The 14,713-nt window shown below is 51.8% G+C and overlaps 1 protein-coding gene across 1 annotated transcript in view; it reads left to right on the top strand.

Annotated features, from left to right (window-relative positions):
• Positions 1-3,651: 3,651 nt before the first annotated feature.
• The window catches only part of ST8SIA1 (ST8 alpha-N-acetyl-neuraminide alpha-2,8-sialyltransferase 1), an 82,362-nt gene continuing 71,300 nt past the window's right edge, over positions 3,652-14,713 (top strand). The window contains exon 1 of the mRNA XM_035127872.2: positions 3,652-3,929. Coding sequence (XP_034983763.2) covers positions 3,703-3,929 — 227 coding nt within the window. The 5' untranslated portion in view covers positions 3,652-3,702. The remainder of the gene's footprint in view (positions 3,930-14,713) is intronic.

A 14,713-nucleotide genomic window follows, 5' to 3' on the forward strand; every position in this document is an offset into this window, starting at 1 on the left:
CTCAAAAAGAAATAGCTAAACTAGCTTCAGAAACTAATTCCTGCTGGCTAAGCAGGCACAGCTGCAGAGTCCTGTTTGAAATGTTGGCAACCGGCAGGAGCCGCATTTTTTTTGTGTTGTTGAAGCAGAACTTTTTTTTAGGGGTTGGAGGAGAGAAAAGCAGTGGCAAAACACTGCATTCATACGAGAAGCCCCTCTTTTTGTCTTTATTTACCGCAGAGTTCTCTGAAATCCCATTATTCAATTGAAGCTGAAATCCACACCTATCCAATTTATCATTGGGAATAAGCTGTGTTTGCCAAGAGGAAAATGATTTTCAGCTGGCAGCTGCTGTTTATCCACGAAGTCCTGTTGGGGCAAAAGTCAAAGTAAAACCAAAATCTTATCAGGTGAAAGATGGCTCAGTGTTGTGATCAAGTGGGCAATTTGGTTTTTCAGCCTTGAAGCAGAAAACTGGCAGCTTGTTAGGCTGCTGGGTTTATGGGAAGCAACAGCGTCAATAAAGGATATTTTTTATCATGTGCCAACATTCCCTGCACTATACCAGGACCGGTTAACACTGGCCTCTTTGTCGCCAGGTGACTGCCTTGCATGTGTGAATGGACTATTGCATTCAGTCTCACCGACAGAATAAAATATTCACCTGCCCTTATAACAGTGGCTTTGAAGGCTTAGCATCTCCCTGTGTTGGAGTGGGCTCTGCAAGTCGCTAGCCCTCGTGACCAGAGAAAACAGAGTAAAAGGACAGAAAGGAGGCAGGATTCAAGTGAGATGCCTGCTTGTTCTGAAGGGGTAGGGGTAAAGCCCGATAGCTTGTGACATAACCGCCCTGAGACCTGCGGGTATAGGGCAGTGTATAAAATTTAATAATAATAATAATAATAATAATAATAATAATAATAATAATAAAATGAAAGGTGGGGTCCTATCTTCCTACCTGGGTGTTCCACAAAGTCATGCTCACTTCCTACCTCTCCACTTCTTTCCTGTTGTCTTGAAGACTGTAAACCTGGTGAAGAGAAAACAGAAGTCAAGGTACTGACCTGTAAAAAAATATTCTAAATCCACAGTACAGCATAGCTGTTATTAGGCTAACCAAAATATCACAGAGTAATGGGCAAGCTTTCAGGTACCCCATAGCTCATGAGGTTAATGGTTAAAACATAGCATAGATGTTTGTGTGCCAGGGGGAAGTTTGACTTACCTTGAAGTCATGGAGTTCCCCTGCCAAATTTGCCCGTTTGCCCTCTAACGAAGAAATGACCAGTCCATAATTTTAATGGTAGGTTTATTGTAGCTGTGAGAGACAGAATAACAACAGGAAAACCCCCAGAACCCCAGGAGACGAAAGTCAGAGATTGATGTGCATTATAATGAGTGAAATAAGTATTTGATCCCTTTGCAAAAGATGACTTAGTACCTAAAAGGTAAAGGTAAAGGGACCCCTGACCATTAGGTCCAGTCGTGACCGACTCTGGGGTTGCACGCTCATCTCGCATTATTGGCCAAGGGAGCCGGCGTATAGCTTCCAGGTCATGTGGCCAGCATGACAAAGCCGCTTCTGGCAAACCAGAGCAGCACATGGAAACGCCGTTTACCTTCCCGCTATAGGTGTCTTTTGTACCTGTAATCCCAGCTCATTACAGCACCTGTACAAAAGACATCTGTCGACAGAAGCAATCAATCCAGCAGATTCCAAAGTAGCCACCATGACCAAGACCAAAGAGCTGTCCAAGGATGCAGGGCCGTCTTCTGGGTTTCTGGGGTTTTTCCTGTTGTTATTCTGTCTCTCACAGCTACAATAAACCTACCATTAAAATTATGGACTGGTCATTTCTTCGTCAGAGGGCAAACGGGCAAATTTAGCAGGGGATCAAAATACTTTCCCCCCCTCACTGTAACTAAATTAGGGTCTGTTAGGGGGCTATGTGGGTTTCAGGTTCATAGAATCATAGAAGTGTAGAGTTGGAAGGGACCACAGGGGTCATCTAGCCCAACCTCCTGCAGTGCAGGAATCTTTTTGCCCAATGTGGGGCTGGAACCCCAAAGACTGCTGGTGCACAAAGACTGCATTGCATTGGTACAAGGTCTGCAGCACACCTGGTGTGCTTGTAACCAAGGTGGAGGAAACAGAAAATCCAATCCCAGGTGTCTTCAGGTAGGGCTAGGATTATCCCCTGAATAATATCATGGAGAGCTACTATCAGTCAAGGCAGACCACAGGTGGGGAAACCTCAGGCTGGGGCTAAATGATGCTTCCTGAGCCACACCCAGATCACACCCCCTAAGCCACCCTACCCTATACCTTCATCGGGTGCTTTTCCCCAGGCTGGACAGTGTCCTTGAACTTACCTGGTGTTTCCTGGAGAAGTGTGTGTGTGTGTGTGTGTGTGTGTGTGTGTGTGTGTGTAAATTAGCCTACTGCACCAAGGTAACACTTCCATCACATACTTTAATTTGCACTAAACGCCGGCCAGCCCAGGCTTGCGGCCCGCGGAAGGTCGCAGAGACAGGGATGTGGCCCTCGCTCTGAAGCGCCCCCAGCAACCCTCCCTTTGTAGACAGTGCTGAGCTAGACGGACCAGGCATCTGATTCAGCAGAAGGCTGCCCGTGTTCCCCAGCGGCGCTTTCACCTCGCCCAAGATTTCCAGCTGCCCCGTTTATCCTCCCAAATCCTCAAGAAGGCGCGATCTTCTCGGCCTCCCCCCCCATTCGAAGTGTATTTATTGTTAAACATCAACTCGGCCTCCCCCCTGACCGCTTTGTCTTCGGAAAACAATAGAAGCTTTTGATTTCATCAACCCCACCCCCACCCCCTTAGAAATCCTCGTTTCCTTTCTTTAGGAATACCTATCGCTTTGCCTCTTTCGTTTTCCTTTACTGGCTGCTCCAAATCTTTCATTTAATTTTATTTTGCCTGCGGCAGGATGCTCAAAACAGAGCAACAAAAGAAAGAGAAAAGCGGAGGGACGAAGTGGCCAAGCCCACCCCTCTCCTGTTCCCTTTCTATATGGGTGGGGGTAGGGGTGATTTCTGGGTGAATGCACAGGGGAAAAGAAGATCATTTTAATTTTGGCTAGGGAGCGCTTGTGCTGCGCAGGAACCCGGCAGAGCCTCCGCAAGTCGTAGCCAGACGCTGTCTCCGCCGCCACACCCCCTTCTGTCCCCCTCCCCCTTTTTCTTCCGCTGCTTTTCAGCCTCGACGACCCCAAGCCCCCCCCTCCTCCCCAGACTCGCAGCCGACAAGGATTGCCGCTCCGTCTGGGGGCCGCTGCGCTTTGCACAGCTTTTGCAAAGCGAGCCGCGAAGCACATGCGAGCTGCGCTCTGCTTTTTCTCTCTCTCTCTCTCTCTCTCTCTCGGATCTCCCTCCCTGCACGGTTCTCTCTTTAGAAATCGGGGAGGGAGGCGGCGGATGCTTTGCAAGGCCATACGAGCCGTGGGGGGGCCCGTGGGCTTGCCCGACCTCCCTCCTCCTCGCAGCCCCCACCCCTTTCTTCGGCATCTTTAGCAGCAGCGGCGGCAGAAGGAGGAGGAACGGCGCGCCTGGGCGCATCGCCGAGGAAGGGGAACGCGTTGCTGCTGCTGCAGCTGCTATTGTCGGCGGCGCCCTGGCCATGGGGCGCTTCTTCGCCCCCGGAGGATGAGGTGGTGGTTGGGACTGCGGCTCCTGCGGCGCCGGGAGCTGCCCGCTGGCTCCTGATGAGCGACTGGAAACGGCATCGGAGGATGGCGGCGGGTCTCCTGGCTTGCAAAGGCCCCCGCACCCGGCTGCCGGTGGGCGCCAGCGCCCTGGGCTTCTTTGTCCTCTGCTGGCTGTACATCTTCCCCGTGTACCGGCTGCCGGACGAGAAGGAGGTCGTGCAGGGAGTCCTGCTGCAGCAAGGCAGAGCCTGGCGGAGGAACCGCAGCGCTGTCGCCGGATTCAGGTGAGTGAGTGAGTGCCAGCCGGGCAGCCCTGGCGGGCTGCGCGGCTGGGCAGCCCAAGGGCACACAGGGACACCCAGCAGCGGGTGAGGGCGCCGCTTGCCTCCCCTTCGCAGGAGGCCGTGGCTAGTCCTCTGCATGAATCCTGCCTCCCCTTCGTCACGCTCCTTTATTGATAAGAAGAAATTAAAAACTTGATAGAGCATAGGACATGTCCCCCTGCAGAGCTTTCCTTCTAGCTTCCTTCCTGGCTTCAGTAGATACTGATTTCCAAACAGGCAAGGACGCGTCAATTTTTTGGTAGGGTGGCATTATTTTTACATCGCCTTTATTGGAGACCCTCTCCCCCCAAAATAGGAATCGAGAGCTAATTCGTCGGCATAACAAGCGAAGTCAAGTTGTGACACTGCAGCTTTGCAGAAGGAACTCCCGCAGGATGGCAGCCTGAGCGGATGAAAATGATGGGCTTTTCTGTATCAGAGCATGTGACCTTTTATAAATACTCTCCAGGCTGCAATCCTGTGCTGTTGTCGTGCAAGAGAGATAATTTTCAAAGCATCGAGAAGGACATGCTGGGCAAGTTAAGCTAGAATGCTGTTATCGGTATTTACAAAGCAAAGATATTAAAGTCATAAAGAGCAGAATGTGCTGCTGTGCTGTCAATCAAAGGGTGTCAGGAAGGCCGCCTTGACCACACAACACCCTTTGATTACACATCAGAGCAGCTGGAGAAGACAGAGGCCAAAATGTTTTGCCTTGAGACTGCAATCCCTCTCTTTTGTTTGCTGCTGTCATCTTCCTGTATTGCCCTTGTGCCAAGTCTGAATAACAGAGATACATAGAGAAATATTGGAGATCTTGTTTTTTGCTGGGGGGGTGGGTGGGTGGGCGCAGGAGGAAGGGAAAGCTGGTTGCAAGAATTTCCGATCTATTCTGTCTGGCCTACAATTGTGTGGCTGGTTTCCACTAGCCACGTGCTGCCTTCACAAGCTGGATGCAAAGATTATTGCTGCCCCCTCTTTATTTCCCTGACCTCTGGTTCATATTTATTGAATGCCTTGGACTCCCAGGTTGTAGTGCCACACTCGATAACGGCTATACCGCACTGGAGCTCGGATACGCCTTCTTCGATACAGGTCCCTTCTTTTGTTCTCTCTGTCTCCCTCCTTTCTTGTCTGTGCCACTGTCTCTACATGTACATTTTCTTACTTGGTACCCACCTCTGAAGTTTGCCACATTCAGTACTGGCAAAATTGCAGGGATTACGTCCCTGTCCCCAGCTGCTGCCCCGGTTGTGTGAAAGTGGCAGAGAATTGCTGGGGAAGGGAGACGTTGAAGCGTAATTGTCTTGCTTGGGTTGTGGGCAGAGGGTTTGGCCAGATGGGGTTTTGGAGTTTCTCAATGTTGCCCTCCTCCTCCTTTTTCAGTAATTCATAATATATACGTTGTTGGATTTTTCGCCCAGCCACCCCCCACAACTCATGGTCTATATAAACAATAGCACGTTGTCTGTATCGAAATACATTTGTGTGTCGAGGCCCCCAGAAAATTCCCCCCAATAACTCAGACAGGCACATCATTTTAGGTTTTGTTTTTGGCATAGTTTTGGCCACAACTTTATTCAAATTACAAATTAATTTGAGTGTTGGCCTTAGGCTTTGGTTAATCTTCTGCCCCACGGTGGGACAGGACCAGCTCTGACTTTCCTACGGCCTGAAAGCGAGATGAGCACCGCAACCCCATAGCCGCCTTTGACTGGACTTAACCATCCAGGGGTCCTTTACCTTTACCTTTTTACATTTATCCCTATATCTAAATACATATCTGCATATATCATCCCGTTTCTAATTCATTTATCCCTATATCTTTTTTGATAACTATGTTTTTATTGAAATATTTTCCTTAAGTAATAAAAGTGCATTCAATGTCTCTATTAGCATCTCCCTTGACTCTCCCTCCTGATTCTCTCCACGTCATTCACTCCCTCCTCCCCAGAGAGCAGTCCTTCTCCCCCCCCCCCAAGAGGAAATGACAGTCCTGAGCTGATTCAAGTCTGCTTTGTTTTCCTTTCCTTTCTATTTCTTCTACAATTGCCCTCCTCCAGATGTTGCTGGAAGATCTCTCTCCCCTGCTCCACATGCTTCCAACCCAGCCTCAATACATCCAATTTATTATTTTTAATCTCCTGTGTCCAGACCTCACCTCTGCCACAGATCCTTCCTAGTTAGCCTTTGGCCATGCAGGATCACTCTGTAAAATGGGCACAAAAACAGCAGTTCAAACTGTAAAGCAATTGTGCACAACTTATAAAGCAGGTAAACGGTAAAAAGACCCCTGACCCCTGGTCGACTCTGGGGTTGCGGCACTCATTGGCCGAGGGAGCCAGCGTATAGCTTCCGGGTCATGTGGCCAGCATGACAAAGTGTTGCATTAATTAGGAACAGACCCTCATCCCATGTGTTTTCAATTAAAGTGAAAGCTATCAGGGTCCGTTGAATAGAGGCTCATCTGGGTCATTCTGCGGCCTTAGGCGAGTCACATTCTCATTCCCACTCTCATCCTCAGTTCCCTTACCTGTAAAATGGGAGCAATAGAAAACAACATAGGATTTTTATGGGGTGGGCCCATTTTAAAACAACAAAGCAATGAAGTGCTTTGCAAACAGCGTTTTACAAGAATGTTCCACGTTCACACCCTGCAGTCCATCTGCAAGGCAGGCCCCCAGACATTCCTATTTTACAGATGAGAAACTGAGGCCGGCATAGAAAAGTGTCTTGCCAGAGGCTGCGCAGTTAGATAGCTGGGAAAGCTGAACCCTCTCCTTGTGAGCTGCTACCCCTGCCACAAAGAGAGGTGCCTCCTCACACTGCCCCACAGGGGCCTGGGAAGCACCCCCTGGCCAGCCCCAGAGGCACCATTCGCCTGGGGAGCTTGTAGCCAGAGCTGCTGCAACAAACAGCTGTGCAAGCCTTTGGGAGGCAGAGACCTGAGAGGACATCAGAGGAGGGAAGGGAAGAAAGAGGGACAGAGACCAGGGTCAGCCACGGCACCCCTGACCATCATTCAAGGCACCCAAGGATGCCACCGCACACTGGTTGAACTAGATGATAGGGATTTAAATCCATGGCACTTGATCTTTGGCATGTTTTAATTATTGCATTGTTTTCTACTCCACTGCACAATTTGTCCTTCGTACACATGGATAAAGGTGAGATTCCTAAGGGCTGTTTACACTGAATGCATCTTGGATGTGGGTACCAGTTTCTTGGAGGAACTTATGCATGTCCTGCGTGCTTGCAAGAACACATGATGGACACATGCAGAACTGAGTAGCGGCTGCCTCTTATATGCAGGTTGAGTCTGTCACAAAGGGTGATGATTCATTAAACTTACAGTATTAGTTGCTTGTCACCCGAAGGTCTCCAAGCGACTTACAGCAAAAAAATCCAATCCAATCCAATCCAATCCAATCCAATCCAATCCAATACAATACAATACAATACAATACAATACAATACATAATACCATAGTTCATCCTCTACAAAGCTACAATTCAAACTACAGTTCTGAGAATTCTCTTTATCTCTTTCTAACTTTTCTTTTTCACCTCTCCTCAACTGCCTTTTCTTCACACTCCTCCTTTAAAAGAGAGAGAAGAAGGATAATCTCCATAATTCTTCTTCTTGAAACTCTACTTTTAGAAAACATGAAGGGTTTCATGCAAGAAACAATGTATTTATAAATAATCTTGGCTTCCAAACATTCAAGTCACAACTTGCTATAATGCGTAAGATGTTTTGATTATATGTTATGGCCATAATCACACCATATGCTTAAAAGGGCTGTGATAACCATAAAAGCACATTGTGTCACACACGGTATCATAAAAGTGCTTTAAATGCATGGTGCAACAGTGGCCTGTGATGGTGTGTTTTCTATGGAGCCCTGTACTTTTGTTTCCAAATTCCCTCAGTCAGATGCCTCTGAAGCCCTTCAAACCAGCCTCTGCCAACTGCGCACTTTATGGATGTTGCTCAGTTCAGCCTCCCATCACCCCTGCCCGTTGGCTGTGCTGGTTGGAGTCCATCCAGGTCTGGAGGGTCTCACATTCACCAGCGTTCGAAACTAGCCAGGCGCGTTTTGCTACAGGCACGGTTCAACTTGCGATTACGTGGAGATTCCTGGGCGTCGGGTTGGCAGCCTTAGTTTAAAAACCTCTGCCTTAGTCCATACTTAATAGCATGTCTATTTCCCTTGTGTGTGTTTCTCCTTCTTGCATACTGGGACGAGTGAATTGTTGTAAGAGCAAGCTACAGTCAAGTAACGTACGGAAACTGAGGTCCAGATCTGAGGGTCTCCTGGCGAGAAGCGAAGTTACAGGGAACCAAGCGGAGGGCCTTCTCAGTAGTGGCACCCGCCCTGTGGAACGCTCTCCCATCAGATGTCAAAGAAATAAACAACTATCGGATTTTTAGAAGACATCTGAAAGCAGCCCTGTTTAGGGAAGCTTTTAATATTTGATGAATCATTGTGTTTTAATATTCTGCCGGAAGCTGCCCAGAGTGGTTGAGGAAACCCAGTCAGATGGGTGGGGTATAAATAATAAATTATGATGATAGTTACAGGTAGGTAGCCGTGTTGGTCTGAGTCTGTCACAGTGGCCGGAGCGGACTACTTCAGAGTAACGACGCTACGCAGCTCTGCATTTTATTCTTTTATTGGTGCTGCGTATTTACAGTGCTAAAGTCATTGCTATTTACACGGAGTGATGTGATCAGTCGGTTTCAGAACCTCCTAATGGCTTTTGGCGCGTCTTTCTCCAACACAAAAGCTTTGGCAGACCCATCCTCTTTCCCCTCCTCTTTCTGCGTAGTTCTGGCGTTGGGGGGATGGGTCTCCCTCCCTTATTCGCCCCTTCCTGTCCCGCCTGGGACCCTGGCTCCTCTACCTTGCCTGAGCCTCGGACCCGACTTCCTGCTTCCCTACTGGAATCGGAACTCTCTCTGCTTTCCCCTGTGCTCGGTGATTGGCTTGAACTCAGGAGGGGAGGGACTTCGCGATATCCCCTGTCCCTCACATCCACCCCCCTCCCAAGCTCTCCTTCACCCCTCCCCAGGTCCCCCCCAGGTGTCGGTGACGACTGGAAGCCTAAGAACTCAGTGCTTTCCGAGCCCGTTGGTGTGAACACCTCCCCCCAGTCCTGCAAGCCCCCCCCCTTCCGCCTGGGAGGATGGGAATCCCAAAAAGTCCGTGGCGTCAGAGCTGGTGGGGGTAAAAATGTTCTGCCAATCTGCTCCTTCCTCTGACTGGGTGGATCTCGGTGACACCCATACCTCATCCTCTGGTTCCTCAAACTCCGCTTCCCAGCGCCATGGTGAACTGCTCTCCCGTGCTTCCTCCCCCTCCCCCTCCCTTTCCATGTGCCAGGGCTTGGGTCTATGGGGAAAGAGGGCGTGAAATTCTTCTACCAGGAATTCCTCCTGTATCTGAGTGGCTGGGACCCATTCATTCTGGGACGGTGGAGCATCCTCCCATGCCATGAGGTACTCCAGTCCCCCCACCCCCCACCTTGAATCCAGGATGGCCGTGGCCTCATTGAGTTGCTCCCTGCCTTCCCTCTCCCCCCCTCCCTCAGGGGTTTGTTCGCTGTCTCGGAGCCTGCTGCTTTCCCTGTACGGCGACAGCAGCGATCTATGAAACACAGGGTGCACCCTCATGTCCTCTGGCAGTGCCAGCCTGTATGCCACCGGGTTTACCTGTTGCGTGACCGTGAAGGGGCCCAACCTTCTGGGCGCCAGCTTTTTGCATCGCCCTCTGATGGGAAGGCCCTCCGAGGACAACCACACTTTGTCCCCCACCCTAATGACCTCCCCCGGTCGCCTGTGGCGATCTGCCCCCTTCTTGTACGCTTCCTTGGCTCTCTCCAAGTGTTCTCTGAGCTGCTGGTGCACCGTCTCCAGTTCCTCTGCCCAATCCTCAGCCTGTGGGCCCTCCTCCTCCCCCTCCCCCTCCCTCTCTGGGAAAGATCTGAGGTCACGCCCGTAATTGGCCTTAAAGGGCGACACCCCTGTGGAGACGTGCACCGCATTGTTGTAGGCAAATTCTGCCAGTGGCAGGCGATCCACCCAGTCCGTTTGCCGCTGGCTGACGTAGCATCTCAGGTACTGCTGCAGAATGGCGTTGACCCTCTCCGCCTGTCCATTGGTCTGCGGGTGTCTAGCCGTCGACAAGCTGACCTCCACCTGCAGGAGGTTCATGAGCCGCCGCCAGAACCTGGAAACAAATTGGCGGCCACGATCCGAAATAACCCTTAAAGGTAATCCATGCAGTCTGAATACGTGATCCACAAACAGTTTGGCTGTCTCTTCTGCAGAGACCGCCCTGGCACACGGTATAAAGTGGCACATTTTGGACATGAGGTCCACCACCACCAACACTGCGGTCTTGCCCCTGGATGAGGGCAGGTCTGTGATGAAGTCCATGGACACTACTTCCCACGGCCTGTGCGGTGTGGCTAAGGGCTCCAGCAAACCTGCTGGTGGCGCTCTGACCACCTTTGCCCGCTGGCAGGTGTCACAGCCCCTTACATAATCCCTCACATCCTCCCGCACCCCTGGCCACCAGAAGTGTCTCATGACTAGGTGAGTGGTTTTATCCCTCCCAAAATGACCCGCCGTTGGGTTGTCGTGCATCTGCTTGAGGACCGTACGTCTGAGCTGGGTGGTGGGCAGGTACAGTGCACCCTTGTAGAAAAGCAGCCCCCTGCGTTCTGCAAAGTCTGTTGCCTGCTCCCCCCCCCCTTCTCAGTTCTCTGAAGATGCGGTTGGCAAATTCATCTGCTGCCGTCAGTGCTGTGAGTTCTGCCTCGCTTACCACTGCTGCTCCGCAGGACCAAGCTGACGGGGGGAAGATGTGCCTGGGTGCCGGTGGCGCCTCCTCCTCCATGTACTCTGGCTTGCGGGAGAGGGCATCCGCCCTGACATTCTGCTCTCCCGGGATGTAGTGTATGGAGAAGTTGAAGTTCGAGAAGAACTCTGCCCACCGTATCTGCCGCTGGTTGAGCACCCTGGCAGTTCTCCAGAACTCCAGGTTCTTGTGGTCTGTGCACACCTGGATGGGGTGCTTGGCGCCCACCAGGAAGTGTCTCCAGTGCTGGAACGCAGCGTGGATCGCAAGAAGTTCCCGATCAAACACCGTGTAGTTTCGCTCTGGCTGGGTCAACTTCCTGGAGAAGAAGGCACAGGGTCTCCACTCTCTGTTGGCGTCCAGTTGCAACAAAATGGCGCCCACAGCTTTATCAGAAGCATCTGTCTCCACGCGTAGGGGCGCGTCCTGAACCACGTGGAACAGGTTCTGGTCTGAGGCGAACACCCTCTTGAGGCTTTCAAACGCTGCTTGCGCCTCTGGTGTCCACCTGAACTTCTGCTTGCCTCTCAGGCAGTCAGTGATGGGAGCCGTAACGCGAGAGAAGTTCTTGATGAACTTCCTGTAGAAGTTGGCGAAGCCTAGTAGGCATTGGGCATCTTTGCGCGTCCTGGGGCTGTGCCAGTCCAGGATGGCCTGCACCTTGTCCTTGTCCATCGCCAGCCCCTTGTCTGACAGCTTGTAGCCTAGGAAGTCCACCTCCTTGGTGTGAAACTTGCACTTCTCCAGCTTCACATACAGGTGGTTCTCCTTCAGGCGCTGCAACACCTCCCTGACATCCTTCACATGCTGCACTGGGTCATCGGAGTAGATAAGGATGTCATCCAGGAAGACCAAGCATTTCCTGAAAAGGAGGGACCCCAGGACGTGGTGCATGAAGGCCTGGAAGCATGCTGAGCCCCCTTGCAACCCGAAGGGCATCACGAGATATTCAAAGGAGCCCAGAGGCGTGAACATCGTGGTTTTCCATTCATCGCCTTCCCGGATCCTGATCAAGTTGTACGCCCCCCTCAGGTCTAGCTTGGTGAAAATCTTGCCCCTGCGTGCCGCTGTCAGGAGATCATCCACTCTGGGCATGGGGAAAGCCACTGGCTCTGTCACTGAATTCAGCCGTCTAAAATCCACCACAAGACGGCGCTGTTGCGTGTCTTTCTTGTCCACCCAGAAGACCGGGCTGCCCCCTGCTGCCTTGCTTTCTCTGATGAACCCCCGCTTGAGGTTCTTGTCGATGAAAGCGCGCAGATCCTCCAGTTCCTGGTCTGACATGGCGTACAGCTTGGCTGGGGGTATAGTTGCCCCTGGCACCAGGTTGATCTGGCAGTCAAAAGGCCTGTGTGGGGGTAGGTGGTCGGACTCCGCTTCGCTGAAGACCTCCTGCAGGTCCCAGTACGGCTTGGGTATCGCCTCACCCCCTTTGACGTGCATGGTGGCCACCGTGGCTATCGGAGGCCCCTCCCCTGGTTGGTGCTGCATGCAATGTTCCAGGCAAAAGTCCGATCCAAAAGTGATGCATCTCTGGTGCCAACTGATGGAGGGGTCGTGGCGCGCCAGCCAGCTCATGCCCAAGACGATGGGGGGGTCTGAGATGGTGGTGACGTTGAATGCCAGTGTCTCTGAGTGCCTCCCCACCGTCATTCTCATGGGGGGGGTTTGATGAGTGATGGCCCCTCCCAGCAGCTCTCTGCCGTCAATGGTTGCCACGTGCAGAGGAAAATCCAGCTGCAGAAGCTGGATCTGGTGCTCTTCTGCAAAGTTTCTCGAGAAGAAGTTCGCTGACGCCCCACTGTCAATTAAGGCGAGGACTGTCAGGGGATAGCCATTTGGGAGCGTGAGCGTCACTTCTAGAACCACTCCTGCTCTGGGAGGGGTGGGCTGGCTCTGCTCCTCTCTGTGCGGGTGGGTGGGCTGGGGCTGTTGTCTGCTGACTGTGCCTGGCTGCTGCCCCTTGTCTCCTGCAGCCAGGCTTTCCCGTTTCCCTGCTGTGGTGCTGCGTCAGTGGGGGAGGGCACAACCGTTCCCGCCTTTCCTTGCCACTCCCTGCGATGTGGGCAGTCTCTGACGAGATGCTGGGGGGAGTTGCAGAGAAAGCAATTCCCGCCCCTTCCCTCCTTGCGTCTTGGCGCCGCTGGGGTTTGAAAAGCCCGCGCGCGCGCGCTATCAATCTGCATGGGTTCCTGGTCCTGACTGGCCCCAGGCGTGGCTTGAAAGGGTTGTTGGGGGAGTGGCTTCTCCTGCGACCGTGGGAACCAAGCCCGCTTTGCGCGCGTTGCTTGCTTGTCGCTCCACCGGGATTCCTGTCTCACCCCCACCGCCAGAGCCGCTTTGCTCAGCTGATCCATATTACTGGGCTTTGGACCTCTTGAGAGCTCATCCTTCACCTCCTCATGCAACCCCAAGTAGAACGCCGCTTGCATTGGGGGTGACTCGAGTTCCCACCCCAATCTGTGCACCAGCATGGTGAATTTCGCCCAATACGCGCGAACTGTCATATTTCCTTGGCGTAAATTATGAAGTTCCTCCTTAGTCTGGTCCATATGACTATCGGACGAATACATCGTTTTCAAACCTTCTAGAAATAGTTTGACATTCTTCATGCAAGGATTCTTTGTTGCGATTAACGGTCTTAGCCACTCCCTGGCTGCCCCGGTAAGGTGCTCCACAATAAACGCTACCCTGTGCTCATCATCAGGGAACTCAGCGTGGTGCAGCTCAAGAGCATACACAATCTCAGTCTCAAAGCCCTGATATTCCCTCGGGTCTCCATTGAACTTGCTTACTAGGGTCCCGGCTCTCCTTCCTGGCAGCACTTGGACTTGGGGTGCCCCTCCCGCCTTGTTTTTCTCTGCATCCAGCTTGTTTTGGAGGTCTACCGCCACCGCCCTTAATTCCTGCTCTCTTTCCTGTAGCGCTCTCACCTGTTCCGCAAGTTGTAGCCGGTCGTCCTGGACCTTCCTAGTCTCTTCTTTAGCTGCCTTCAATTCCCCCTGCGCCTGCAGCGACAGCTGCTGCAGTTCTTGCTGGGCTTGCTCCGCGATCTGCCGCCATTTCTCCGCCTCTGACATGCTCATCCCGGCAACTCCAAAGTAGCCCAAAAAGGATTAGGAGGTTGCTGTCACAGTGGCCGGAGCGGACTACTTCAGAGTAACGACGCTACGCAGCTCTGCATTTTATTCTTTTATTGGTGCTGCGTATTTACAGTGCTAAAGTCATTGCTATTTACACGGAGTGATGTGATCAGTCGGTTTCAGAACCTCCTAATGGCTTTTGGCGCGTCTTTCTCCAACACAAAAGCTTTGGCAGACCCATCCTCTTTCCCCTCCTCTTTCTGCGTAGTTCTGGCGTTGGGGGGATGGGTCTCCCTCCCTTATTCGCCCCTTCCTGTCCCGCCTGGGACCCTGGCTCCTCTACCTTGCCTGAGCCTCGGACCCGACTTCCTGCTTCCCTACTGGAATCGGAACTCTCTCTGCTTTCCCCTGTGCTCGGTGATTGGCTTGAACTCAGGAGGGGAGGGACTTCGCGATATCCCCTGTCCCTCACAGAGTCGAAACAAAATAAAAAAATTCCTTCAGTAGCACCTTAAAGACCAACTAAGTGTTTATTTTGGTATGAGCTTTCGTGTGCATGCACACTTCTTCAGATACACTGAAACAGAAGTAACCAGACCCTTATGTATATTCAGAGGGTGTGTGTGGGAGGTGTGTGTGATGGGAATGGGTGATGGGCTGATAGGAGTGGTAAACCTGTTGATGACTGTTAACGACTGTTAATGACTGCAATTGGTCTTGCGGGGGGGGGGAGCAAGGGCTGAGGTGCTAAGGAAAGCTTGATCATGTATGATTATGATGATGATGATGGTGTAGTT

This window comes from Zootoca vivipara, chromosome 10 (genome assembly GCF_963506605.1).
Source record: "Zootoca vivipara chromosome 10, rZooViv1.1, whole genome shotgun sequence".
Taxonomy (NCBI): domain Eukaryota; kingdom Metazoa; phylum Chordata; class Lepidosauria; order Squamata; family Lacertidae; genus Zootoca; species Zootoca vivipara.